The sequence below is a fragment of the Chiroxiphia lanceolata genome, chromosome 13 (genome assembly GCF_009829145.1).
Source record: "Chiroxiphia lanceolata isolate bChiLan1 chromosome 13, bChiLan1.pri, whole genome shotgun sequence".
Taxonomy (NCBI): Eukaryota; Metazoa; Chordata; class Aves; order Passeriformes; family Pipridae; genus Chiroxiphia; species Chiroxiphia lanceolata.
This window is the reverse complement of record NC_045649.1, coordinates 4,667,973-4,693,998: the sequence shown is the minus strand read 5'-3', so window position 1 is coordinate 4,693,998 and position 26,026 is coordinate 4,667,973. Positions and strand designations below refer to the sequence as shown.

Here is a 26,026-nt window from a genome sequence, read left to right as displayed (position 1 = left end):
GAGTCGCCTCCCGGTCCCGCCGCCGTGAGGGACCCGCTGAGGGCCGGCACGGGCCCGTCCCCGCCCCGCCGCCATCACCGCCTCCCGCCGGCGCCGCCCCCGCCCGCCCGCGGCAAAGATGGCGTGGAGAGCGCTGTGGCGGGTCGGGCCGGTGCTGGCGCTGGCGCCGCGCTGCCCGCGCCTCCCGCCGCCAGCGCGGGTGCCCGCGGTCCGCGGGCTGCGCACCGGGGCGCTGCTGCTGTCCGGTGAGTGCCGGCCCGGGGAGCGAGGGGAGCGCGGCCCGGCGCCGCGGGGAGGCTGCGGGCAGGGTGGGCTGCGGGACCTCGCCCGCCGGTGCGGTGTGCGCGGGGCAGCCGGGGCGCAGGTCCCGCCGGGCGGCAGCCGCTCTGTATCCCTCCTTCCCTCCCTCTGTCCCTCCTTCTATCCCTGCATCTCTCCCTCTTTCCATCCCTTATTCCCTCCCTCCCGCCCAGCCGTGTGTCCCGGCGGCCCCTCGGAGGGTACCGGGAGAGCCCCGCAATAGCGCTGAGGCCGCGCAGGGCTCGTCCCTGCCCCTTGTCCCGCTTCTGACACTCTCCACGTTCCCGCTCCCGCCGGGAGCAGGTTCACCTCCCTCAGTTGCCAAGGAACTTTTCACCACCACTGCTCTGAGCACAGAGGCTCAGCCTCCCCCAGCCAGCAGCTTTGAGGAGCGGGCCGAGCGCGGAGAGCACCAGCTTGACCAACACAGCACGTATTTTCCTGGGATTGTCGCCCCCAAACAGCTCCAAGGAGCACCAGCAGCACAAGAAAGGGGCAGGAGGGGGTGTCTGGTGGGGGCAGAGCCAGGGCCGGGGAGCCCCAGCCGGGTTTTCAGGGCCTTGAGCCTATTTGGGATGAAGAAGTTTTGCTCGGGCAGCCAGAGCTGCACCAGGGGCAAGGCAGGAGATGGACTGGCACATCAGTGCCTGGGGTGGTTTTGCTCTGTGTACTTAAGTCTGAAGGCATCTGCTGCTGTCGAAGCTCTCTTTGAATGGAAGTTGCCCACAGAAGTCTGAAGAACAGAATCTGTGGTACTCTAGCAAACAGAAATGTTAAAAAAGTAGGTGAGGAGGCAAATATGCTATAAAAGTAACACAGCCACTAAGAAAAGCTCATCAGTTTTCTTCCAGACAGTCTTAAACCTACCTGCTTAACTGCCTTCTGCTGCAAGTGAAAGGAATAACGTTTGTTACTCATTATTTGCAAATTCAGTCTGAGCCTTTTCACTATTCTGATTACGGTACCCATTGTTTTTCTATACATATCACTTGAAGGCAGAGAGGAAAAAGTTTGTATGCCTCTTTGTGGGAGTGTGAGTTCACTCTTCAGATGTGTATTTATGAAGTATTTAATAGAAGCAGGTTACACTGAATGAAGGGTTGAGTTCAGAATGTGTTAGTTAAGCTGAAACCAAAGTCCTGTTGAAATGGGTGAAGCTGGAGGAAATTCAGCTGCTCTTCTGAAAAAGAATGCAGGGGAGAGATTTGGTATGCTTTGACAATTCATATTCATCTGAGTTGATTGATCACATGAGATCAAAGTTCAAATTTTGAGATTACTTATTAACTGTTTTTAATTTGACCTTTACTTTAGCTATGGTGTTTTTTGGTGCATGCTTAGATTTCCTAATTTCTCACTTTTTTTTTTTATCCTGAAAGAAACTTATGTTCTCTTCCAACTGTTCAGAGCATTTTACTGCTGTATTCCACTGATGTGAAAGTGTTCTGTTTTTTTATTAGCCTTGCTTTATAAACAGATGTTGTGTAATATTATTATCCAAAATAAAAATGTATTTGTTGGTTTCTGTGTGACATTTGTAACATCACAAGTGTTCAGCTTGGGTTTGAGATTGTGTGTCATTCTCCATTCTTATGGTTCATTACTCATTTCCAATAGAATTCCTGTGGGTTTAATGTCTTGACCTAAAATGATTTAAGACATTTGATTTATTCTGTTCATTGGAGTGTGTCAGGAGATGTTTTTGTAGGTATAAAGAATGCTATCTGAAATTCTCTGGGGGTTTTGAGTGATAATTTATGGGAAAATACATCATATTTACACTTTACTCAATTTTTTGGTGTACTCCACTTGCAAAATATGTATTGCTGTATTGAGGGCTATAAAATTTAGGCCCTATTCAAAGACAAACCATTTTATCTGAGACTTGCTTCTGTTGAACAAATAAGAGGGTGCCTGCAATTAAAACAGCTTAAAATTCGACAGACGTATAGTGGAAAGATTTTAGCAGGTCTACAGTGAGAACTTCTGTTTTCCTTCATGTGCAAGTTTAGAAAATATAAAAGGATTTACCAAAATGTAATTGGGATTTGCATAAGTGTAATTTCTCTGGTGGGTGCTGTAAAGAGTCCAGCCCAGAGGAAGAGCCTGAGAGGAGAATTTTGAGCTCAAAAGGAAAGTCCAGCTGCACTGCCCTGGCACCAAACACACAGGGAGCTCTGTTTCAGAAGTTATCCAGCTTCTGCAACATCCCTTGCCTGGTTGGATGGGTGCTGCAAGTGAAAATTAAAAATAAATTAGTTAAAATTAAAAATAAGTAAGGAGGTATTTGTGGGGAAACTATATGGAAGTGAGAAAACAGACAAGGCAGCTAAAATGCTGAGTAAAAAAAGTTCCATGTAAAAATGTTAGCAAGAAAAACGTTGCCTGATTCAGATACTTCTTTTGAAGTGTCTCCATGTGACTTTATGAAAACAACTGCCTCTAATAAAGGTGTCTTGAATCTTGCAGATGTAAAATGGATGGAGAGTTGTAACCTTCCTGTGAAATGACTTTACAAGGTTTTAAACGGGCTTATTTTAAAATGATACAGAATAACTAAAGTGTTCTTCCTCAGAGTCACTGTATTAACAGAGAGCTAATTCTCTTAAGTAACAGCTGTCAGCATGATTTCACTGGTTTTTGTCCTTTATTAATTTGGCTTAATTTGACACAGATCTGTGACAGCTTTGAATGAGATGCTGTAAGACACCCAGTGAGCTTCTGCCGTGTCACTGGGCAGAACAAGAGGCTTCTGTAAATTGTTTGTGCTGTGTAAGATATTTCCCAAGAAAAATGAACAGAACTGTAGTAGAAAGCCCCCCAGTTTAAGCCTGCAGATGTGTTACTGTATTTAACCCAGCAACATTTCACTTCTTCCTCAAATGTCAAGTTTGTTTCCTTTCAGCCCGCAAGTTCACAGACAAGCACGAGTGGATATCTGTGGATAATGGCATTGGAACAGTAGGAATCACTGATTTTGCCCAGGTATTGATCCCTCCCTCCTCCCCCAGGCCTGCAATATTTATTTGGGCATATCTGCTCCTGGCCTTGCTCTTTGGACACCTATGGTTTCTTTACCGTTTTAACTGTGTGTGTTACACACCGAGCGCGATTTTTGGGCTTGGATCTGTCACACTGTTGGTGATATTTGTGCTACTTAGCATTCTGAGAAGTTCTTAATCGCTTCAGGTTGAGCCTGTGGAGAGCTGAACTTGATGAGGAGCTTTATTCCTTCAGTTCTTCTAGGCCTGAGCCGTTGGTGGCTGTGTGAAGGGGACATCATGTGCTTTTTTAGGTCACATTTCCCATGGTGAAATCCCTCTGGCTAAAGACCAGTTGTGAATCGATGTACAACATGGCACACACCTCTCATGCAAGCACAGGAGTTCCTTTGGATTTTTTGTTTTGGTCTGGTGCAGGTAATTGATTTGGAATGGCCACAGGCAAATTCAGGACAGAGATTCGCTGGGTGAGAAAAATGAATGGGACAAGCTGTGAATAGGTGGAATTAATGTTTCTTAGGACAAGCAGCATTTCCTGTGATCTCAGTTCTCTGTGGATAACATTTGAGATCCCTGCTCTTTGGTGAGATAGGGTACCTGAGCCAATTCTTATGGTGATAAGGGTCCCAATTAAGCCATTAAGGGCAAACTGTGTGCTAACAGCTCTCCAGGTGTCCCTGTCTCTGCGAAGGAATCACTGAACCTTCTTTCAGATTGCACTGGAAGTAAATCCTCTGTGCTTTGTAACAAAAAGATAATTCCCTCAAAACACTGGGAACTTTGTCCTTTGAAACAGTTGTTACTGTAACTGATGCTAAGAAGGTGAGCAGATGTTATTCCTCATTCTGCCAGAAGGAATCTGCATATAAACTGAGCCTGAGGGTTATTAGCACTGTAATAGAGAAGCAGTAATTTGGCATTTGGGGCACGAGAAAACAATCCAGTTTTTTCATGTTAAGTGTTTAAAAAGAAAAAGTGAAAAACATGTAATGCTTAAAGATGAGAACTAAATCTAGAGAGTGTTTATACACACATTCCAGAGTTACTGTATCAGCTCTCTGCTGTGTATACTTTCCTTAAGCTATGCTTTTGTTTTTCTTTTAAGGAAGCATTAGGAGACGTTGTTTACTGTAGTCTTCCAGAAATTGGGACAAAATTGAGTAAACACGGTGAGTTTCAGCTCTAGTTGCTAATGAAGTAATTATTCTAACTCATCCCACCCTTCCTTTGCAAAGATGAATTTTATGAATTAATATTTATGGTCATTAATACCATTATAACGCTTCTGGATGCAAAATAAATTCCAGTATTTCTGCAAGAGGCTGCTTTAATTTCAAATTCTGTCAGACAGTGCTCGGTAGCAGAAAATACCTGCTGCTTGAACTGTGAAGAAATTTATTAAAAAATAAAATATTTGAAATATTTCTTTTAATAATTTTGTCTGTAATCTGTTTTTAAGATATTTATGCTTTGATTTGGACTTGCAAGTATTTATTTGTACTCCTCCAGTTAACACATTTGTGAGTTGCACAATGTGAAACATTTAATTGATATCAAACACTAATTTTTCCACAAATATCCAGACTCAGTAATTTTGGGGTATCAGATGTAATCACAGGGTTTTGCTCCTTAGCAATGTACAAATTATGTTCTTCACCATTCAGTTCTGTAATTTTGCATGTTAAAGAAGAGGGAGCATTAACAGGTAGAAAGGAAAAGCCTTTTCCTGTGTCACACAGGGAGCTGCCTCACTAGGATATGAAGGAAGGATTGTCATGAGCTTCAGACACTGCAAAAAAGGAATTTAGATTATGAGGTAAAGTAGGAAGCCTTTCTTCTGCCATCCTTCCTGTGGAAGAGGTTGTATCAGACTGTTTTGGCCAAATCCATTGCATCACATTGAATGGTGACTGTTAGACAAAAAGTCCTTCTGTTTAGGATTTTAATTAACCAACTTGTAGTTTTGCTTTATCTGAAGGAATTCCGTTTCCTTTGAAGTTCTCCTCTTTTCTCCTCCTTCTGGCCTTAGTCTAATTCCAAGCTTTCCCAGAACAAGCTGTTCTCAGACCCCTTGTGCTGATGCCTCTCTACTCTTCTGACAGCTCCTTCAGCCTCTGTCTTGTTTGCCTGTGGCTTAGAGCTGCTCTGGGCTGACATTGCTCCAGGCCCCCTTTCCCACAGAACAGGAGAAAGGGAAGAGCTGCTGGGTGCTCCCAGTGTGGGGCTCCTCAATACTAATGTGTGTGTTCCAGTGAGTGCAGATCCAACACTTGATAGCCTTTCTGAAGGAAAAGTGGGATTCCTGAAATTGTGACTGTGTTTATTTTGTAACCAAGTTACTGTATAGAAAGGTTTAAATTGTAGATAAAAGGCAGGTTTAGGTCTCGTGCAGCAAGGGCTGGATGTTGTTCCTTCTAACCTGATATCCTATCACGTGCTGTGGGGCTTTAGCCAAAGGATTCACCAAATGTAGGGATTTCTGTCCCTTCTGTAGTAGCCAGTGCTGGGCACATTCCCCAGAATAATTCAGGGGCATAAACATCAAATTTAATACTGCTGATCGTTGTCATAAAGTGGGTGACAGATTATCTGACAGATTTTCTTGCTCAAGGTCAAGACATTTCACTGGTTAGATCATCATCAGAACATCTGACTAAAAGAACTGAAGTGCTCTGTGTTTTCCTCTTAAAAACATTCAATCCTGTCCTCTGTTTCAGATGAGTTTGGGGCTTTGGAAAGTGTGAAAGCTGCTAGTGAACTCTATTCTCCTCTCACAGGAGAAGTAACTGAGACTAACGGTGCCCTTGCAGATAATCCAGGGCTTGTCAATAAATCTTGTTATCAAGATGGTAAGATGTGATTTTTATCTTCCAGTAACGAATACCTCTGAGATTATTGCTGTCATAAATGGCTCTGCAATTCCTGTTCTTCCAGTGTAATGGTGTGGAGAATTAAATGGAATATATTGAATCGAATATAGTTCAAGCCCAGTGAAATTTAACATGAGAGCATTATCACAGCCTTGTCTCTGACAAGGGTTTTACAATGGGTTCTTTTCAGACACAGACTGTGGTTGAATTTAAATGTATTTCCCTTGACTGCATTTCTGTTTCTTGGATCTTGTACCAGCTCATGATCCTGAGGGGTCAGGCTCCTCTATTCTTTCCAGACAGTGTCTCCTTAATGCCACTGTCAGAGCCAGCACTAAATTAGACAATTGATCTGACTCAAAAGGCCATTTCTTATGACAGGTTGGTTGGCTGTTGATTTTTTAAAATACTGAAATGTTATTTTGCCTGCACAAAAATCCAGTTGATTCTCTGGTGATCCAGTGCTGATGTGCTGCTGGGAGTGCTTTCCTAAGGCAGGAACATGAATGAATCTTCCTTGTAGGATATTAGCAACTCTTTCTTTTTAATTTCCTAACCACAGGTTGGCTTATCAAGATGACTGTGGCAAACCCTGCTGAACTTGATGAACTGATGACTGAAGATGCCTATGAGAAATACATAAAATCCATTGAGGACTGAGCTGGAATAATGAAATAAATTCATATAAAATACTTCAGTGTAGTTTGTCATCACTTGAGGAAATACAGAATATCCAGACTTGACAACCTGAAAAATACCACTTATGACCACATACACAAGACCATAAATAATTGCAGTGATAAAGATGTTCCACATCTGTGTACTTGAGAGGGGTTTTTATTCTGTTGTGTGATTCATGTGACTTCAGAATGTTCTGGGGAAACAAAATTGGCTAAAATATACACTTCCTGAGATTCATTTGACATAAAATTTAGTAACAACAGCCTTAATATGGTAATTCTGTGGCAGGAACATGACTCTTCTTGTAACCTGGACTACAGCTTTCCCTGAAATACCTTTTTATTGTTCCCAAGATGTGGAAAAGCAGTGTCTCCCTAATCTCCTTGTATTCTTCCTACTTAGAGTTGCAAAGATGATGCCAAAAAAAAAGGAGAAGCCATATCAGCTACCTCTCTGTGTAATTTTTACTTCTTTACAGAATCTATTAATCCTCTATTTTCACTTCTTGTTTTACTACATAATCAACTGTTATATAGTTAATTATGCCTGGGAGGCAGCAGGTCTGGGCCTTGTCTTCCCATTTCTGTGCTTTCTTAGTATGCAAAGCTCATGCAATGATAGTTTTTCAAGGTTCTAGGGTGGATTATTTAGGCTGTGTTTTTGCCCAGTGAACACTATGTAAGACACAAATAATTAAGGAACTGATTCTACATCTTGTGGTGACTTCAGAAGAGCAGAGACTTGTGTAAATTGTGTGATCAGCAATAGTTTGACATATCATGTTTCCATGTGTGTCTTGATCAGTAAAACAGTAATTTCTGTAATGCCCTAAGGGACCTGGAGAACAGTAAAAATTGGAAAATCTGGTCTCTTCCTTAAACTTCGCCCATTTAAACTGTATTAGCAGTTTAAGCATGAATGTGGGTAAATGACAACTGTCTGAAAAGAAAATCTGAAATTCAACCTTCTGTGGTGTACAGCTGGAGAATGGATGTTCTTTTGCTTAAAGCTGGGATGTGTGGAGATCACACAGCAAGAGGCAAAGGAACTTGCACCCCCTTGCACTAGATATTTTGGAGAAGAGAAAGAAACCCCAGGAATATCGCAAAATCAATAAATAACAGGATGTCACCCGTGGGTGGAACGCTTCAGGTCATGAACGGGGACCTGTGCTGATCCAAATAACCGCAATTAAAAATGGAAATCGCCGCCTGAATTCACCACACGGTGGCACTCAAATCGTTACAGACGGGGCGAGGAACGCCCAGCCTGGTCCCCAGGTCACAGTGACACCTCAGCAGTGACACCTCAGCCTCGAGGTCACTCACTTGCCCGGGAGGCAACTGCAAGGTCAGGAAAAATATTAAGCAGATCTTGCTTCGCTGAAAACGTTTAAAACGCACTTCTCACAGCACTACATGTAACAAAGGAATTAACTTAAGCCTCGTTTTATTCCCCCCATCATCATGTGGCTGAACTAATGGAAAACAACATCTTTTGGCAAGATATTCCCGGGGAATGGGACCTCATGGATGTGAGACGAGAGTAAAAGACTCTCGAGCAATATCCATCAGCAAGAATTACCAGCAAGATATGCTGCAGCTGGCACAGACAAATGTTGAGAGCAGCTTAGGAGGGTCCTTAATATAATTTTCTCCACTTTCTCCACTACTTCAGGCACAGTCTAAGAACAGTCCTTGGCAGAGAACTGAGTCTGTGGTATCTGGCTGGGTCAGAGTTTGCCTCACAATATTGATATTTCTCTCTTCCTGACAAAGCATAATTCAGTCACTTCAGACCTGATCTATTTTAATGCAGTACAAGCACCCTACATCCTTTGCTATTAGGCTGTTTTATTTGTCATTTGGTTATAGCATTCAATTATTTATGCTCTTGAATGTATTTCGCTTCGAGATGCATTTTAATGGAAGTGCAGCACTTACACCTTTCTCTGACCATGAAGGTCAATCCACAAGGCAGGAGGATGAGTCTGCACTTCTCAGACCTAAGAGCACTTCTGTTGTGCAGCCATCACCCCCCTCCCTTCTTCACTGCACGGGTCTGGATCAAGAGAAAACGACAGAAATAAGTGTTCTTGGCAACTCCTGGCTGTTCTGAGAAGCCCTCCCTTGTGCCACAACTGCTAAGGCAAAGCCAGTGATAAAACTGGTGATAATATCACCATTGCACATCATTTTTGTCCTGCAATACATCACCCCCATCTACCACTGAAACAGTTCTGCAGCTTTCTGTTAGGCCAAGGGGCATTTCTTGCACCAGCTTGCCCTGGTAAATGTGTTAAATATAAAAGAGAATTTAGCTGTTCAAAGCTTTGATAGGGATGGTTTGTTGTCAAGTTCCCTCACCTTCCATAGGTTTAAAGAGTAACTGAAGGACAACGTGGTGCTTTGATATATTTCTGCTTCTATCTGACCTGCAGTAGTATTTCTGCTGGGGAATCTTGCAGAGGGACATGCTTTGGAAGCAGCACAGGCAATCCCTATTTCTCCTCCCTACCTGCCCCTGGATACGTGGAGTGTTCCAAAGAAGAAGAGACATTCATCCAGAGGTCAGGGAGGGGTTGGGACCGCAGCTCTCACTCATGACAACAGCCCAAGCTCCTGGGATGAGGTTGCAGGAGAACCTGAGCTGATCTCCCAGCTCCCTGAGGCTGAAAGACCAGGCCCTTGCTCCCTGTTCCTCCTCTTTGGCCTTGCCCTTTGTTCCTGCTGCCTCTGTTGGTGCCAGGCCCTCACTGAAGAGAGCCCTGGCATTCCACACATCCCCTGAGCCAGTTCAACTCATTGGTCACACCAAAAACTGTTGGTGGACTCCAAGAAACAGCCACAGAGGGACATTAGGAAATGGAGTTTGTTATCAACAGTAAAACTGCCTGAATACTGCACACATTTTAACACTTGTTATTAATAAGACTATCTACAGTAATTCTGATTAATCATCAGATGAATTACCATAGTCATATTTTGTCCCATTCAAGAGTGAAAAAAATGAAAAATTAATCCAAGACTAAAGAACAATGTAAAACTATTCCTTTTCTTGGTGTTTTTTTTAGACCACCATGACTTCATTACAATTTCACTTTGAACTATAATCTCATTACTTCAAGGTCGCTCAAGCATAACAGCAGTTTTAAATTCAAAGCATCTGCCTCACCAAACAAAAGGGAAATTACACTCTATTATTCTAACTATTACAGTCTAATATTTATATTATGGCACCTTCAGAAAACAATTCTAGATTCTGTCATTTATGTGGGCTAAGAGTTCATTTTTACTTGAACGGAAAGATAAGGTAGATGTTAAATCAGAAAACATTCCCTCTGGGGAAGGAAAAAATTAAAAAGGAAAAAAGAAATCTAGGGCTAATTTTAATTAGTTTGCCCTTCCAAAGAAACACGTGCAAAAAAATTATTATTAATGAGACAGCCGAGCAGATGTTTCTGAAAGAGGACAGAAAAATAAGTTGTACAAATTACATGAGAATAAACACAAAACATTTTTTTCTCCTCGTGGCCATGTGGCTTTTACCCATATTATAAAAAAGGCTTTAAAAGTACTGGTTAAAGAAAAGCAGCCACATTACATTTACACCCACTGATGATCCCACCCTGTCTCCTTCAAATATGAAAATATTCCTACAAGACCAGTTAACAACAGAACTCAAAGTGCAGCTTCCACTGAGAACCCTCCTAAGACAGGTTGGCAGAAAACCTGGCCCCAAATATCAGATATCTGCTTCATTTGTGCAGGTACATCCCAACATGTCTTCACACAAGCACAGCAGATGCATTGGAACACAATTGTTTCAGATCCCCAACAAAAAAAGACATCATGGTTTGTCAGCTCTAAAAAAAAAATAAAAAAAAATGAGGTTTGTAGTCACCACGTGCTCGTGATTTGTATCATTAATCTTTAATGGCAGCTAGAAGCTACAGGTTTATAAATATATATATATTTTTCATAATTGTGACAACCAGTGACTAGATGCGGTTTTGGTGGAAAATTGTCTGAAATACTGTAAGGCTGGGTAAGTTACAAGGCATTATTAGAAAACATTGATTTTTGACTTCTGGTGATATTACATTTTTTTTTTTTTTTACAAACATTAGAAACAAACATTGTTTGGTGAAATATAAACATTGCAGAAGACACTACAACTAAATGTAATTTACCAGTCAAGTAACATTTTTTTTTTAAAACAGAGTTAAATCAAAGAAACAGTATTAAAAACTTGCATGTTGAAGAACACTCCCCTCAACAGGACAGAATGTCCATTACAGAGAGAAATCATTGGTGTGACACTACAAGGGAGGAGTTAGGTTTGTTCAAACCATTCCAAGAACTCTAATTCTCTGTCACAGCAGAATTTTCCTGGGTTACAACATGGATTCATGTCCAGATGTTGGCAGGTTTTGCAGCCAGGCAGAGCTCAGCTTGGATCAACCTTAAAATACCTGAACTTCACATCTGGGTGCACCTCCATGGAGTCAGGACAGGTTGTGCCACAGTTTAGAAACTGGATTTATGAGTAATCCCAACCAAGTTCAGTTTTACTGCTTTTGATCAGCTTTAAAAACGTACACATTAGCTCCTTGAGTTTAAAAGGATAATACAATTTGGCTTTTTTAAGATAGAGAAATACAAAAAAAAGTTTAAAACTCACAACAGTAACACAACATTTTGTCCTAGAAGGTGGTTTAAAGTGTAATGTGTGAGCCTTGGTTATAGAGTTTGATGAAATATTGTCTTGGTACTTTTAAGAGGAGCATTATTATGATTTAGTGAAGTCAGATCAGACAAAAAAAAAAAAGAGCCTAAAGTTATAACACCATTTAAGACACACAATTTCCTTAATGACACTTTTAACAGAATATTCTGTACACAACACACTGATAACATCAACTACACCAGTCAAGTTAACCCCTAAAAAAACCCAGGTGCACCATAGAATTGCATAGAAAGAAATCCCTGGCATTAATACACTTGCACTGGAGACTAGGACTTTCTCCCTGCCTTACTAGACCAAAGCACATATGTTTTTATAAAAAGCACATCTCACACTGGACATTTCTCTTAGCTATATTCTTTGGAATCACTAGTGCATATGTTATTTCAAGCAATTTTCAGGCTGCATGCTACTGTTTCATGTTGTAAAACTAAAACTGCAAGGAAAACAGTTTTCCTGCCTTCCCCTCCAAAAATGTAATGGAAAATAATCTTCTCATGTGGCATAAAATTAAAATCAGACCTCTCTCAACAGCAGAGCTGAATGAAGAGGATATTCCCGTGAGATGGGGAAACTCAGGGTCAAAACTCCTCTCTGTAAAGTAAAAAGTCATATTTATAGGTTGGATAAAGAAAGAATCCAAGCAATAGCCAATGGTTTTATAGCTCAGCATCCACTCTGATCATGCAAGACCTACATTCAAGTCCATACAGGGATGTAGGGAAGTAATCTTATTTATTTTGGGGCAATTCTCTTCTAATAAGCTGAACCTGAGAAAACCTTCCTTCGAAACAGGTGTGTTTCCCTGAACATGTTTCATTTTGAAATACGCCACCACCTTCCCTTCCAAACAAAACACTGACCAGCTCCACATAAGGCTCTAAAATTCATTTTACAACAATATTGACTATATTTACTTCTTGCCTTAAACTATTTATGATGGAAAAACCTTCATTTCAGTGCTCAAAAAAGAATTTCATCCATTCAACAATCCTTCCATCCTCTCCAAACACGTGCACGAGGAGTGAGCACAGGAAACAGGATGACTGAGGATTCCCCAAAAAGCCATGCAGTAGAACTGGAAGGTAAAAGTAATTTTCTTCAGCTTCTCCCTCCAGTGAGCACTTTAATGTCATGATATGACCTCTGCAGGCAGATAAAATCCATCCTAAAGTTTTAATGATACTCATTATGCAGCATCAGATAAATAACAGTAAGAGCTGAAGAGACCACGTCTCCACAAACAGATTTCATAAAAAACTAGAACTTCTGGCTTCAGACAGAATATATATTTAGAATATCTGTGCAAGAGGTGAATATATACAATAAATATATCTTGTTATATCAACTATAGTCACAGATTTTTTTTTTTTAATTAACTACACAATTGTAGAGGTGTATCAGGAAGACATATTTCTGACATTTCTTTCGTTGTAATATGGGAAAACATAATCAAATTCTTCCTGCTGCTACAGATTCAGGATGTCTGGCACAGCTGAGAATGTGTCAGGAATTAGAAGAGATTATTATATTTTAGTATAAATTTCATTTTAATGACAAAGTCTTTATTGGACTTCTGGTGGGAGAGCTAAGGAACACGGGAGATTTCTTCCTAGGAAATGCTGAAAGGCACGTAAAAATTTTAATATATACTCAATAATATGTTAAATATCGGATTCTGACTATTTCTGTAGGGCTACTTTTTATTAAAATTAGCAGCTGCTTGCCTGTTGGCTCTGTGGAAAAACATTTCATGTCTCTGTAAAGGGGTGATGCTTCTGCATGAGCAGACATCTGTTCATTCAAGTGATACATTTTCCCCTCACATCTGCTGAAACAACAGAGTGTGCACTTATTCTGTTGCTTTCTGAGATTCTGAGGCACACACATTCACAGCAAAAAGTTGCTTGCAAGTGGTAAAAGGTGAAAAAAAAAAATTAATTTACCTGAAATCATGTGTACTTATTGAAAATAAGTAGGACAGTTTCAGTTTTATGCTCATAAATAATATGCTTAGCTAGCTGAAATTCCATTTACAGTCAATAGTTCTGATTCCTTTTAGGCTCTCTAATAATTAGGGTAAATTTCCAAAATAGTGCCACGAAAGGCATGGAATCACATGCAAAAACCTGCCAGTTCAAGTGGGAAGCAGCAAACATCCCTGTCAGACATACAGTACAACTTGACTGGCTGTATAAATTAACATTATAGTGCACACACAATAACATGGCACGTCCCATAAAGCTACAGCTTTGCACCAGAAATGCCAGAGACACTTTTACATCTGCAGAGATATGAGCAGTGAATAATTCACTTCAGAGTGAAGCACAGGACCCAAGGATCATGGCCTTGCCTAAACCACTCTGGAATCACTTGGAAAGGGAGGTGCCATGAGCTCCATCCATGCAAATAAAAATACAAAGAGCTGGTTGGCTTGAAAAATCTTCAAATATTTTACTTTGCTTGTGAAAGTTCTTTCTGCTGAACAACATTCTTCAGAAACAGGATTTTTAAAAAGCAGTTTTGCTCGTGCTCCCGTTAAAAGGATGGGTGTCCTGCCAACTTAAAAATGGTTAAAAATGTGTTTTTTTCTCCTCAAAGTTTATGTAAATATTATATAAATATCATTTGATATTTTCATTTCATCTCCATTTATCACCATGCTTCCAGCAAGCCACACAGAGATGGCATCAGGTTGAAATCTAAGGGACTGGAAGCTACAGGAATGCTGCCAAGGGACAAAACACTCATGGCCAGTGCAACCAAAACATGTGGTTGGAAATCTGAGTGAGTCTTGCTTGGAAATAAATTCATGTGATAGAACAGCAAATGTGTAATTGAAGAGGTGCAACTTTGGCATATACCACTGATAATTTCTATTAAAACACCTCAATCTTCTTCCACAGAGCTCATCAAGAGCATCCTCCAGTCAAAGCTGCTGGTGCAGCCTCACCTTTCCAGCTTGGAGAAGGAGCTGTTCCTAAATGCTTCCAGAAGGGCCATGTCTGTTACTGGACTTGCATGTATGTTATCCATAATCTGGGATCAAGCCCAAACCCCTGAAGTTACTCACAAAATTCAGGTTTAGGTCAGGCTGAACTGCTTGGAAGCTCAGGAGAACTGTTTCACAGGACATTCTTCTGGTGTTCCACAGCCCCAAAAGTTTTAATATTCAAATCTGTCTGTGGCAAAGGCAGCCATAAATAAAAGAACAGTGACCTTTGAACAGTATTGTAAAGCCACAGCCCAATTCTGACTGCAAAATTTCAACCAAGAGCAACAGTAATTTCACCTAAATCGTGATAAAAAATAAAGGGTAGCACAACAACCTCCCAGTGTACTTGGTGCATGTAATCCACTTGGGTATCCCAAGCTGAAAGAGTTTAAGCCACAGGTGTTAGAAGGAGATTTTTAAAACTTTTTAGAGACCTTTAGGGAATTTTTAGAGATAGATAGATGCTGCATAAATCAAATGACAATGAAAACTGCCCTTCACTGGAAAATAATTTTGGAGTTCTGGAATCATTCACTGTTAAAAATGGTTTTAGCCCTGTTTGTGTTTCTAAAGCCATTGAAACAGTAAACAGGAATCTCGTTAGAATTTCATGAGCAAACTTGCAGCATCAGTTGACCTAAAATGCACAGAAACTACTGTTTTCTCCAAGCATTTTAGTCTTTCCAACCATCCAACTGTTGGTTCACTCTTTGGGTGAAAAAGGCCAAGCAAAAAGTGCTTTGGAAAGCTCTAACACATAAATAAAAGATGTTTTGCTGTATTTCTACAGATTTCAAAGTGCTTTCAAATGGAGACAAGTCCTTTTCCTTCTCTCCAGTATTAAGGCTCTTATAAAAAAAATATAATTTCAACTAAAAGACACTTGGGCTTTTTTTAATCAAATACACCACTTCATATGCTTTAATCATAAGCATTTTAAGACCCTACTTGTGCAATTCTAGCTTTATATCCATGTTCTAGCAACTTATAGGATTACTGTATTACAAGATGGGGACCTTAATATTCTAAAATGTGAAATCCTCAGGAGATGCTGACAGTACATTTCTCTTATATTCTGTTTCATTAAAAACACAGGGATTAGAAAACTGCCTGGGAAATTAAAACCAAGTTACCAGTACTACAGAAAGCAGTCCTGTTATTACTTCCATTAAATCAGAGACAGTGATCCAGAGAAATTAAATTAAATACTCTTTTCCCATCAACTTTCCAGACCTCTTTTTCCCCCAGAATTTAGAAGTTTAATTATTCTGACTGAACCAAACCCTCAGGAGACAAAAGTGCTCTCAATTCCCACCAAAGTCAAAAGGTTCTGTGAGAACTCATTACTCCAGACATTACTCAAGCTGCTTGGGACACTTAACTCTTTCAAGGAACATAAAAATGAAGTTAAAAATCACATTTCATTCATTAACAACGTACAGAGGGTCCAAAACCTCAAAGGCCTGACCTGACAGCCCTTCATAACCAGCAGATCATGCTGACATTGGTTTTGCCACTCTCAGAAGTTGGATTTGCAGAGGTCCCTCTCCTGCAAACACACCCCCCCCCAATCCTGGAAAATTAGCACCCAGATTTGGCACCAGCACAACCTGTACTCATCTGAACTCCCGAAAATCTGAGTTTTAAAAGGAAAATGCTATGTTTACTGCTAATATAATTTAAAAACATATTTAAAACATACCTTTGAAGGCAGAAGTCAGCATACTCCGTGATTTCTATCGATGTATTTTCATATGGCAAGGTGCAACTTTCTTCCATTTGTCTGACTAAACTTTGTGAAATCTGTTGCTTACTGAAATTATTATGAAAAATTTGGAGCACTTAATTTTTCAGAAAGGAGGTTCCTGCCCTGACACACCTTAAGAAATTAAGTTAAACCGTCAACAGGAATAAAAATGAAAGTGTTGCTTGTGATGCAGACCAGAATTATGGATTTAACTCTTGCAGTCTCTGGTTCCCTCAGTGCAATCCCACGACTTTCCTGCTGACCTGAACACAAGCAGCTTTACGGGCCCAATCCTACAGAAACAAACACCAGACCCTGCCAGCCCCTTCCACCAACGTACCACACGAATCCTAAACCAAAACTCTTTTTAAAATCTCTCCATGAGTTACATTTCAATCAGGCTGTGACGCTTCTTTCTAAGTATGTTTAAATACATGAAATAGGGTTCAAAATTAAAAAAAAAAAAAAAAATCTTTGCTTTAAACCAAACATTTTTACAGCATGATGAAACACAGCTACACCTCAGGGCATCCCTGCTCTTGTCTTTTTGGGTTGCAAACTAATCTGTCCCTCAGCCCTCTGCTATGAGGCCCTTAACCCCAAACTGACACGAGAGGGTGAGCGCGGATCCAGCCCCTCGCCGAGCCGGGCTTTGCTTGAGCAGGATTAGGCAAATGGGACGGCTGGAGGGATGTCCTGTGACCCTGCCCTCCCTGTCACCTGCTGAGGCGACAGCAGCCCCTCCGGCACCTGGAAGCATGTGCATCCATGGATCCCGGTCCCGGCCGCTCAATCCCGCCCATCCCCCGAGACCCCCCCCCGGCAGATGCTGCTTTGGTGGCCGCCACAGCGCCCGGCGGACTGAGGGGAACCCGCGCCTGACCCCCCGTGAGGGGAGCGAGGGTCCCCCGGCATCGCCAGCGACCCCGGAAAGCCAAATCACCCCGCTGGGAACAGAACTCGGGAAAAGCCCTCCCGGCGGCTCTCGGGGAGGCGGCGGGGCAGCCCCCGGGCGGGGGGATCCCCCCGGGCCCCCGTCTCAGATGAAGTGGATCCAGGCGGAGCTGTCGGGGTCCTGCGGGAGGCCGGTGCCGGGCGGGAGGCGCTGCCGGGCCCGCAGCCGGTAGTTCTTGCCCTCGTTGTTGTCCCAGTACTCGGCCCCGGCCACGCGGTACCGGACGGCGAACTCGAGCGTGGCCTCGGTGGCGGCGGCAGCGCCCAGGGGCAGCAGGAAGGCGAAGCGGTCGGTGATGCCGTCGGGCGGCCCGGGCGGCTGGTACGCGGCGGGAGCCTCCGCGCAGCTGGCCCAGCCATTGAGCGTGTACCGCACCGACACCACCTTCTCGTAGGCGAGGTTGAGGACGCGCACGGCTCCGCGCAGCCCCGCGGGCTCTGCCCGCACCCACTCCAGCCTCACCTTGTGCTGCCGCACCCGCTCCACGAAGCCCGGGCTGGCTCCGGGCTGCGGCGGGAACAGCGGCTCCAGCAGCGGCGGCGGCGGCCCGAACAGCACCGGCTCCAGGTCTCCCAGCGCCGGCGGCTTCCTGGTCTTGAGCAGGTCTGCGGGGCGCGGCGTGGGCGGCGCGGGCAGCGGCACCCGCGGCAGGTCGGCCTCGCAGAAGAGGTGCACGGAGGTGAGCTCCAGCCCCAGGGAGTCGGCGAACCGCACGGTCTTGCGGCGCGACGGGCTGTGCTGCAGCGCGGGGCGCAGGCTGCGGTCGCCGGGCGTGGGCAGCGACTTGGCGCGGCGGCGCTGCGTGGGGCTGGGGGGCACGGCGGGCAGCGTGGGCTCCCGGCCCCGCGTCTGCGGCGGCTTCTCGCCCGCCGCCTCCCGCACCACGGGCGTGGGCGCGGCGTCGCCGTCGGGGCTGCAGCCCGCCCTGCACTGCTCGGCCAGGCTGCCATAGAGGCAGGCGCTGCAGCTGAAGTTGCGCGGCAGGTAGAGCCGGGGCGGCGGCGCGGGCACCGAGCTGTGCAGCGAGCCCGCCTTATCCATGGGGCGCCGGCGGGAGCGGCGGCGGGGCCGGCGGCTGGCGCGGCACCCGCGGCTCCTCCTCTCGTGCGGGTGGCGAGGCGGCTTCAGCGCCCGGTCCGCGGGCTCTGCCCGTCGCCCGGAGCCGGCGGGATCGCCTCGGCGCTGTGCAGGTCGCGGCCGGCCCCGGGGGATGCCGGCGGGTGCATCTGTGCGGGGGCGGCGGCGGGGCCGCGCTGCTCCGGCTGCTGCCGCTGCTGCCGTGCCGCGGTCAGGCAGCGACACACGCCCCGAGCCATCCTTCCCTGCCCATGGCTCCCACCCCTGCCCGCCTCGCCACGGCCCCTGATCACACCCCGCGGCTCCCCCCAGTACCGCGGCTACGCCGGCCCTCTCCTCCTCTTCCTCCTCCGCCTCCTCGCTGTGTTCTGGGTCTTTCCTCGAGGATCTCATCCAAAAAGAGGAGGCGGGAGGGATTCCCCAGTGGAAACATTAAAATTCATAGCGGCGCTCTCGCTCGCCCGACCCGCTACAGAAATAGCTGCGGGAGAAAGAGGCAAAGCCGGGCTCGGGGAGATTACACGGGCCGATAAGAAACAGCTGGCTGGCAACGTGGATCTCGCAGTGTACATTTAAAGGAAGAAATCCAGCTAATCTGCTGTAATGCGTTTACTGTACATCTGCCGAATAAAATACACCTGCCGCTCATCGCCCCCGGCGCTCGAACAGCTCCGGCCGAAACACGGGGGGACGATTGTGACACAGAAACCCCGGGGGTTCTTGTCGGAAGAGCGTTGGGCAATTGCCCAGCAATATTCAGCTGAATTACGGTTTAATGACGAGCAGGCTCTGCTGTAGCCAGTTCAAGGCGCTAAACCACCATTTTAGTAAGCCGCTTCATTCCAGACTTTCCGTAATCTGGGACTCGTTTTTAATTAGTAAATTGCATTAAAAACAATGATCCAACCGTCCTGCCAGAGCCTGAGCCTGAACTGTGTTGACATGTGATTCTGATTTAGCTTCTGAGCAGGAGCTTTTTACACCTCGAGCATTTTATCTGCAGCACTTGGTGTTCCTTTGACAGTCTGGGCAGTGGAAATGCGGCTGATGAGATTAAGAACGGGACAAGTAAACCCGATAAGGACCAAGTGCTAAAAAGCCACTAGAACACAGGGAAGAGTTATTCGCTGCCTCCTATTAGAACTATCAGCTTTAATTCCTTTACTAATAAGTATGAAAATAAATCCTAGATTATTGCTGCTGGGTTCCAAATGTTTTTAATGACAGATGGTTCATAAGCAGGGAATGAAAAATTCTGCTCATCAGTGTTAAATTTGACACCACAAAGCTTTGTCGTGCCACCGTCTCACATTCACAGGCTGATCATAGGTTTTGAAAAATCAAATACTAATAACATAAATAATTACATCTGAATTCATCAGCCCAGGATCTTAAAATTGTCTCATTTGTCCTTTAACACCATCCCTCAGAGAAATTAGTACTTCAGGAAAACAACAGAAACTCATGTTTGGTTTTCATCTACTCACACTAATTTGGGGGAGAAAAAGAACCGACCCAAATAATTGTTCAAACAGGTTTTCAGGTTACATCCTTTTGAATCATTTTTGGAGTAATTTCTCTCTGTCATAACATTTGCTAAGGAATTACCACTTCTTTGTGCTGATTTCACTTTAAAACAAGTAAAGAGTAAGAACTTTCTTTTTTACATTAATATGCAAAGTCTTGGCATTTTTAAACCATTGTGAAACTATTGGAACTAATAAACTAAATTGGTTTAAATCCAATAACACATTCAGTCAGGTTTGAGTGTCTTTGTGGCATGGACAGGGAACAAGACTTCAGAATAATTTAGTTTCCACTGTGTTTTACACAACTGGGGCACCTTAGTAAAGTTGCACTTCCCTCTTCTGGTAATGGTAGTTGCCTAACTTCTTCTTATCATAAACTTGTGTAATATTCCTGCTTTTTGGCTTTCCCAAGCCTCCTCTTTCCTCCCACAACCCTGGTACTGTTTCATGGAACAAAAAAAACCCCAACTTCTTTCTTCACTGGTGATTGCAGGTGATGTAGTTCACGTAACCAAGTTTAAAATACAGGTTCCTCAAAGGTCATAAAGGAAATAGTGGCATAAAAAAAGAGAGAAAATACAGTGAAAAGAAAGGAAAAAAACCCCAAAGCAACACAATAAGGTTTGGACTAGCCAGGTCAAGCCAACATGAGATGCAGATGGACAGCCATATAAACTGACTGACAGCATGAGAACACAATTCAGAAATGTCACATGAGTTCTGCTCTTGTCATAGTCGGGTAAAAAACAACAGTTCTTTAACCCTGCAAGAGAGTGAGAGCACTGTGTGTGTGTGTGTGTGAATAGTGGGGAAAAGGGTAGAAAGAGACTTGATATAAATGCATGTCTGCTGTGAATAATTTCACAGGTGACCCTTATGGAGTTAGAGTGGAACAAAGCCATTTACAGGTTTTAAAAATCAGAAAGAACATCAACTCACCACTAGTCCTGGGGGTGTTCACATTTTCACCTGCTGTTCCCTGCAGACACCTCAAGTTCTGGCACACACAGGGACCCCCCAGCCTTGTCTCTGGTGAGCACTATCACTGTGTAAATGCCACCAGAATCTGTAACAAAGGTATTTCTCACCTTTTTTTTTTTTTCCTCTTGATCTGAACGTTCCCAGCATGTCTCATTGAGTCTGAGGATGCTGCTGCTTTCTTTTTACTCCTGCTCACTTGCCAAGGGTGAAGCTGTTGGAATTCTTACTCACATCTTTCACTTTTGAGGGTGTCCTTACTACTAGGCTGCTCTTCCCCCTCTGATGAATTTAAGACAGACATAGTAAATGAGAGTTTTGAGCACTGAAATTTAACAAATACGCACACACACATATTCCCTCAAATAGCCTGCAGCCTTGTGCATCCTTCTGTGATGTGGAAACTGTGGTACAAGTTGACAGTGGGAAGCATCAGACCCCATTTGTAAAAGGAAGTCCTTTTGGGTTTGTCTACTGTAAATAATTGTGCACAGCAAAAGCTTCAATCCACAGAACCACACACAGAGACTCTGCTTTAATGTATGCAGTGGTAGCAGCCTTACACCACCCCCTCTCCATCCTGATTTAGTTACCAAAATTTTCAACATGTTAAGTTTCAAAGTCTAATCTATCTCTGCATTTACAGTGCTGTGTTAAGGACACCATCCAAGGCTCTTTTCTGAATACTACTGTCAGTAACAAAGCTGACACAGAAGTCATTAGTGCCCACCTAGCTACCCCCTTTAAAGAAATATCTCTTATCTTCTTGCTGGAAAATAGTATTTTCGTGACAAGATAATTTTGAAGGTGCCAGCAGGAATAGAGACCTCACCATTTAAATTCTAGAGCTCGTGTTGCTCTATTGTAGGGTAAGAAGAGCAGGTGGTCTTAAATTACAATTAATGTTGACAGGCTTAGGAAATGGTGCTCGGGCATTGTTTTCATTCCTGTGGATTCCTCTCCCTTGGCAGATTCAAACAGCACGGTCACAGGATAAAGGTTTGTCCTAATTAACATTGTCCTAATAACATTCTGTTGACCTGTCTCTGCATCTTCCAGCTGACGTCAAAAATTCGAGAGGCAGCCTCTCGTTTGCCTCCGTAAACCGAGTGCCCCTGACATTTCTGCCCTGCCAAACTGCATCTAAAAATCCGCCTGATGCCTGAGATTTTCCAGCTAACTGAGCTGAGACGTTCGGTCCCCCTCTTCTGTTGAGATTTAAATTGTCTGAAAGAAAAAGGCAGAACTGCAGCAGGCAGTGAACCAGGAGCTTTTTTTTTTTTTTCCCTGCTGCATTTATTGATTGTCTGGAGCCCAGGTAATCCAGGAGAAAGCAAACACGGGCGCTGGGGAGCATTAGGCACAACCACGGTGGAACCATTAATAGGGCAGAGTGTCTGAGTGCTGGGGCTTATCCAAAGTGGCCCCTGTCACATGTCCACTTTAACTTTCCAGAACAGGTTTATATTTAGTAATGAGCATTGCAGGCAGATAAAATGGATGTAAAGGCGAAGTGCATTACGGTTACATCAGCTCTGGAGGTGAAGTGGTGACTCAGTACGTGGATTGGAAAGGTCAGCTTCTACTCTCATTTGTATCTGTGCAGCTCCCCTGAAGCTGATGAACTGTGTGGGTGTTACATGAGAATATCACTCCCAAGTTTAATAATCTTGTGTGACTGCACGAATCTGACAATGGTATTTACACTGACAGTCTGTGAGCCTTGCGTGAGAGAGTTGCTCTGCACACTTATAATTTAAAAATACCTTCCCACACCATTTCACACTGAAGATTAACTCAGACTTTACTTATTTCCCCAAGAAAGTATCTTAGTCACATTTCTAGAAGTGCCATATTAGAATTAGGTAATATGCCTGAGGGGTATATATATATAAAAAAATTAACTATTCTGTTGAAGAACAATGGTATTGATTTCTGTATCAAATATTATCTTCACTTAACCAGGTTATACAGTCTTTATCTATTAAGATGAAAATTGTATGATACACAGAGTTGTATCAAGGACATTTGATGTCAAACAAAGATCAGTGATTAATTTCCAAAGGGCTGCAAGTTCTGCTAAACTGAGATGTGACCCTTGGCAAAGGTGCTTTGTGGTTGGGTTTTTGGTTTCTGGGGTTTTGGTTTTGTTTTGTTGTTCTTTGTTTATTTTTGGTTTTAAATACTGAGATCCAAATGAAGACACAGTATCAACAAGAAAATAGAATTGTAAGAGTTTATCTCCGTTCATGACCTTGTGAATCTGCCTTACACTATTATGAAGCTCACACACAATTTATTGGTTAAGCATTAACTGTCTCTGTTGGCTCTTAAGTGATTGGATTAAGACTTCTGGAGAGCATAAGCTAAAAAAAAAAAACCCACACAACAATTAACACAGTGGAAAATAAAAATACCCGAACAGATATATCTCCTTTTTGTGAAGAAAATTATAAAGAACATTTAAAGTATTTTTCTTATATAGTTAGCTCTGCTCTTTTTTGGAAGGATTGAATTTTTTAACAAGGATTAAGTAACATCCAGCAGGACTGGGACTCTTTCAGTCCTAGAACTTTTAACACAGCTTTTCATGCAAATATCTGAATAAATGCACTTGAGGATGTCCCCAGATCCCATCTTCTAATAAGAGTCCTTGTGACTCAGTCTTCATGCCATGTTATAAAATAACCACAGGGCTTTCTATCAACTGCAAATGGTCTCAGTAGTGCTAGTTAATTATTTTAGACATAAAAATATGCTCGTTGCATATTTGATTTTAATATTTTTTCATTGTTAAGTTCTGTTGGTCAGGCAGTGATTCACTGTGATTATTTAGATTCCTTATATTTAAGGAGCAAATTGTCTTCTCGGGTTTTTTTTAATTTGTTCCTTTCTTCACCTTTCTCACAGTTTTTCTTTCCTTCCAACGTGGTCATTTCACATCCATTTTTCCATATGCACGACTCTCTTCTTATTCATTAAATTCATTCTTATTTTTAAACCCCTGCACAGACTCTCTCCTTTCTCCAGCCCCTTTTCGCTCTCTCCTCATTTTTGCTTCCAAGCTCCCGGTTCTGTCCTTTCTCCCAGCTCCCAGAGCTCCCTCACAGCCCTTCCTTCCCCACCTCCTGAGCCCAGTGGCTGCTCCTGGATAGGAGGCTCTGCCCTATCCATGCAAACTGGATGTGGATAATCCGAGGTCGGTGATCGGTCAAGGGTCACGTCCGACCTCCCCAAAATCCTTCACATCTGGGGATGTTCTCCCCCATCACTTTTACACCCCTGGTGAAGAGAAGGTGTGAAGGGCAGAGTCCTTCCTGAGGGCAGGAGCAGTGCCCATGAGTGACCACACCGGAGGTCAGATTAACCTGATTATCTTGGGATAAAACCGATCCACTTGCCAGCTTCCAGCTGCAAAAACAAGCGGAGCAGCGCCAGGCAAGTGGAGCTCCCAACAAGGGCCACTTTTGTTGCAGTCTCCTGACAACCACACAGGTCAAGGAGCCAAGAACACAAGAAATCAATCAAAATCAGGTGGCAAGTAAAGTGCAGGTGCCAGAGCTGACACAGCTCCAGACAAGGAAGAGATTTCAACCCCCTCTAGGAAGTCTAAACGTTATCCTACAACACACGGCACTAAAATGGGAATATGTAACAAGCTGCACTGTTCAAACATTCCAGGGTGAAATAAGGAATGCACCAATAAAAAGAACACTGTATGTGGAATCTTCAGGATGTGAAAAATCCAGCAGCTGTAAGGCATAAAGAAATGAATGGGCTTGATCCGTTTGGTCCAAACTACTCTGAAACTTTAAGTCTTCACAAAGTGCTCCCACCTGTGGAAAATGCCACTCCCAAGGATCCTTCAAACCCTTCCTGGAGGAACACAAAAGCTGTTCTCTCTCAGAAGATGCTCAATGGTACTTCAGCTGAGATTGCTTCCTGCACTCCATGCTAGAGCAGCAGAGCAGAAGAGTGAAAAAGGAGCTGGCATTGGGAATGAGGAAGTGAAGGGACACAAAATAGAAATTCCTCAGTCACCATTTCTCTCAAGCCACACAAAGGTCTCACTCCTGCAGGAAGGTCCTGAACAGTTACACTGGCACTGTGCTCCCCCAGCAGATTGAAGTAGTGCAACTGTTTCTAATTGCTTTTCAAAAGAACAGTCCTCATGCCTGGGTGCAGACTCTACATATAAATCAAAAAACAATGTACAAAACATGATGATATCCAGGACTTTTTAACTGATAACATCAGGAACGAATCAAAAATGTGGGAGGTTCCACTGCTCTCTGGACCTTCCCAGTCAGCCACGCTGGGGAGCTGCAGTGCTGTCTAGACTGACCTAACATTTCTATATTTAATTTCATGCTGGTTTAAAGCTTGTTAGACTGTGAGAACACCAATAAAATTTCCTTGTGAGCACCGGGGATATTTGTGGTTTTGCAGATGCTATTAATAGAATTATAAGCTGATGAATGCCAACTACTTATATGTAGGTTTAGTTTCTTCCTGACCATAAGATAGATTCATTAGAGCTTTAAATAGCTTGTTCTGGGGATGAAGTGTAACCTCTTCCCTCAGATTCACTCTATCTGGTTGGCCTTGCACAGTAATTTGGTGTTTGATGCTGCTGAGCACTGAAGCAGTGCCTAACTTTAGGAATATTCTTAAATCCACGGCTACTCTGCAAGGCATTTAATAATATTATAAACTTTAAGACTGCTAAATCCTATTGAGCTTCACATAAACATTTGCATGCATTCCTTGCTCATTTGTCACCTGAAAGAAATGGAAATGACCTGGAAATCACACAGTGGTGGCACTGACACAATCCTTTTTTCTTACTCGTTCTAAGTAGATTCATTTTTTAAATCCTGTTAATGTGTTCTTTGCTTGTTTCTGTTTAATATGTATTCTCTGCATTCTGGTGGCCACTTATTCTTGTTTCAGCTCATACTAGATATGGGACTTTCAGATCAAGTTCTCTTTTGCTTTTGTGTTAAACAAAATACAAAATAAAACAGCACTTCCCACAGATACACAGGTAGCTGCAATTCAACTCAGCATTCAGAACAGGGATTCATTGCAACTGACTGTTCCCTTCTTTTGATGCTTTGATAAAAACTTGGGATAGGGAAAGATA

At 43.3% G+C, this 26,026-nt stretch overlaps 2 protein-coding genes across 2 annotated transcripts; one reads left to right on the top strand and one right to left on the bottom strand.

Moving 5' to 3' along the window:
* The first annotated feature begins 118 nt into the window (after positions 1 to 118).
* GCSH (glycine cleavage system protein H) lies at positions 119 to 6,864 on the top strand. Its single transcript, XM_032701621.1, has 5 exons — positions 119 to 245; positions 3,206 to 3,285; positions 4,408 to 4,471; positions 6,020 to 6,151; positions 6,735 to 6,864. The coding sequence occupies exons 1-5, from the start codon at positions 119 to 121 to the stop codon at positions 6,830 to 6,832; spliced, it is 501 nt and encodes a 166-aa protein (XP_032557512.1). The 3' UTR covers positions 6,833 to 6,864.
* A 7,832-nt stretch (positions 6,865 to 14,696) lies between these two features.
* PPP1R3E (protein phosphatase 1 regulatory subunit 3E) lies at positions 14,697 to 18,548 on the bottom strand. The gene has a single exon (XM_032701620.1). It carries the CDS (start codon positions 18,335 to 18,337, stop codon positions 17,381 to 17,383), a length of 957 nt encoding a protein of 318 aa, XP_032557511.1. The 5' UTR covers positions 18,338 to 18,548; the 3' UTR covers positions 14,697 to 17,380.
* Positions 18,549 to 26,026: the final 7,478 nt, after the last annotated feature.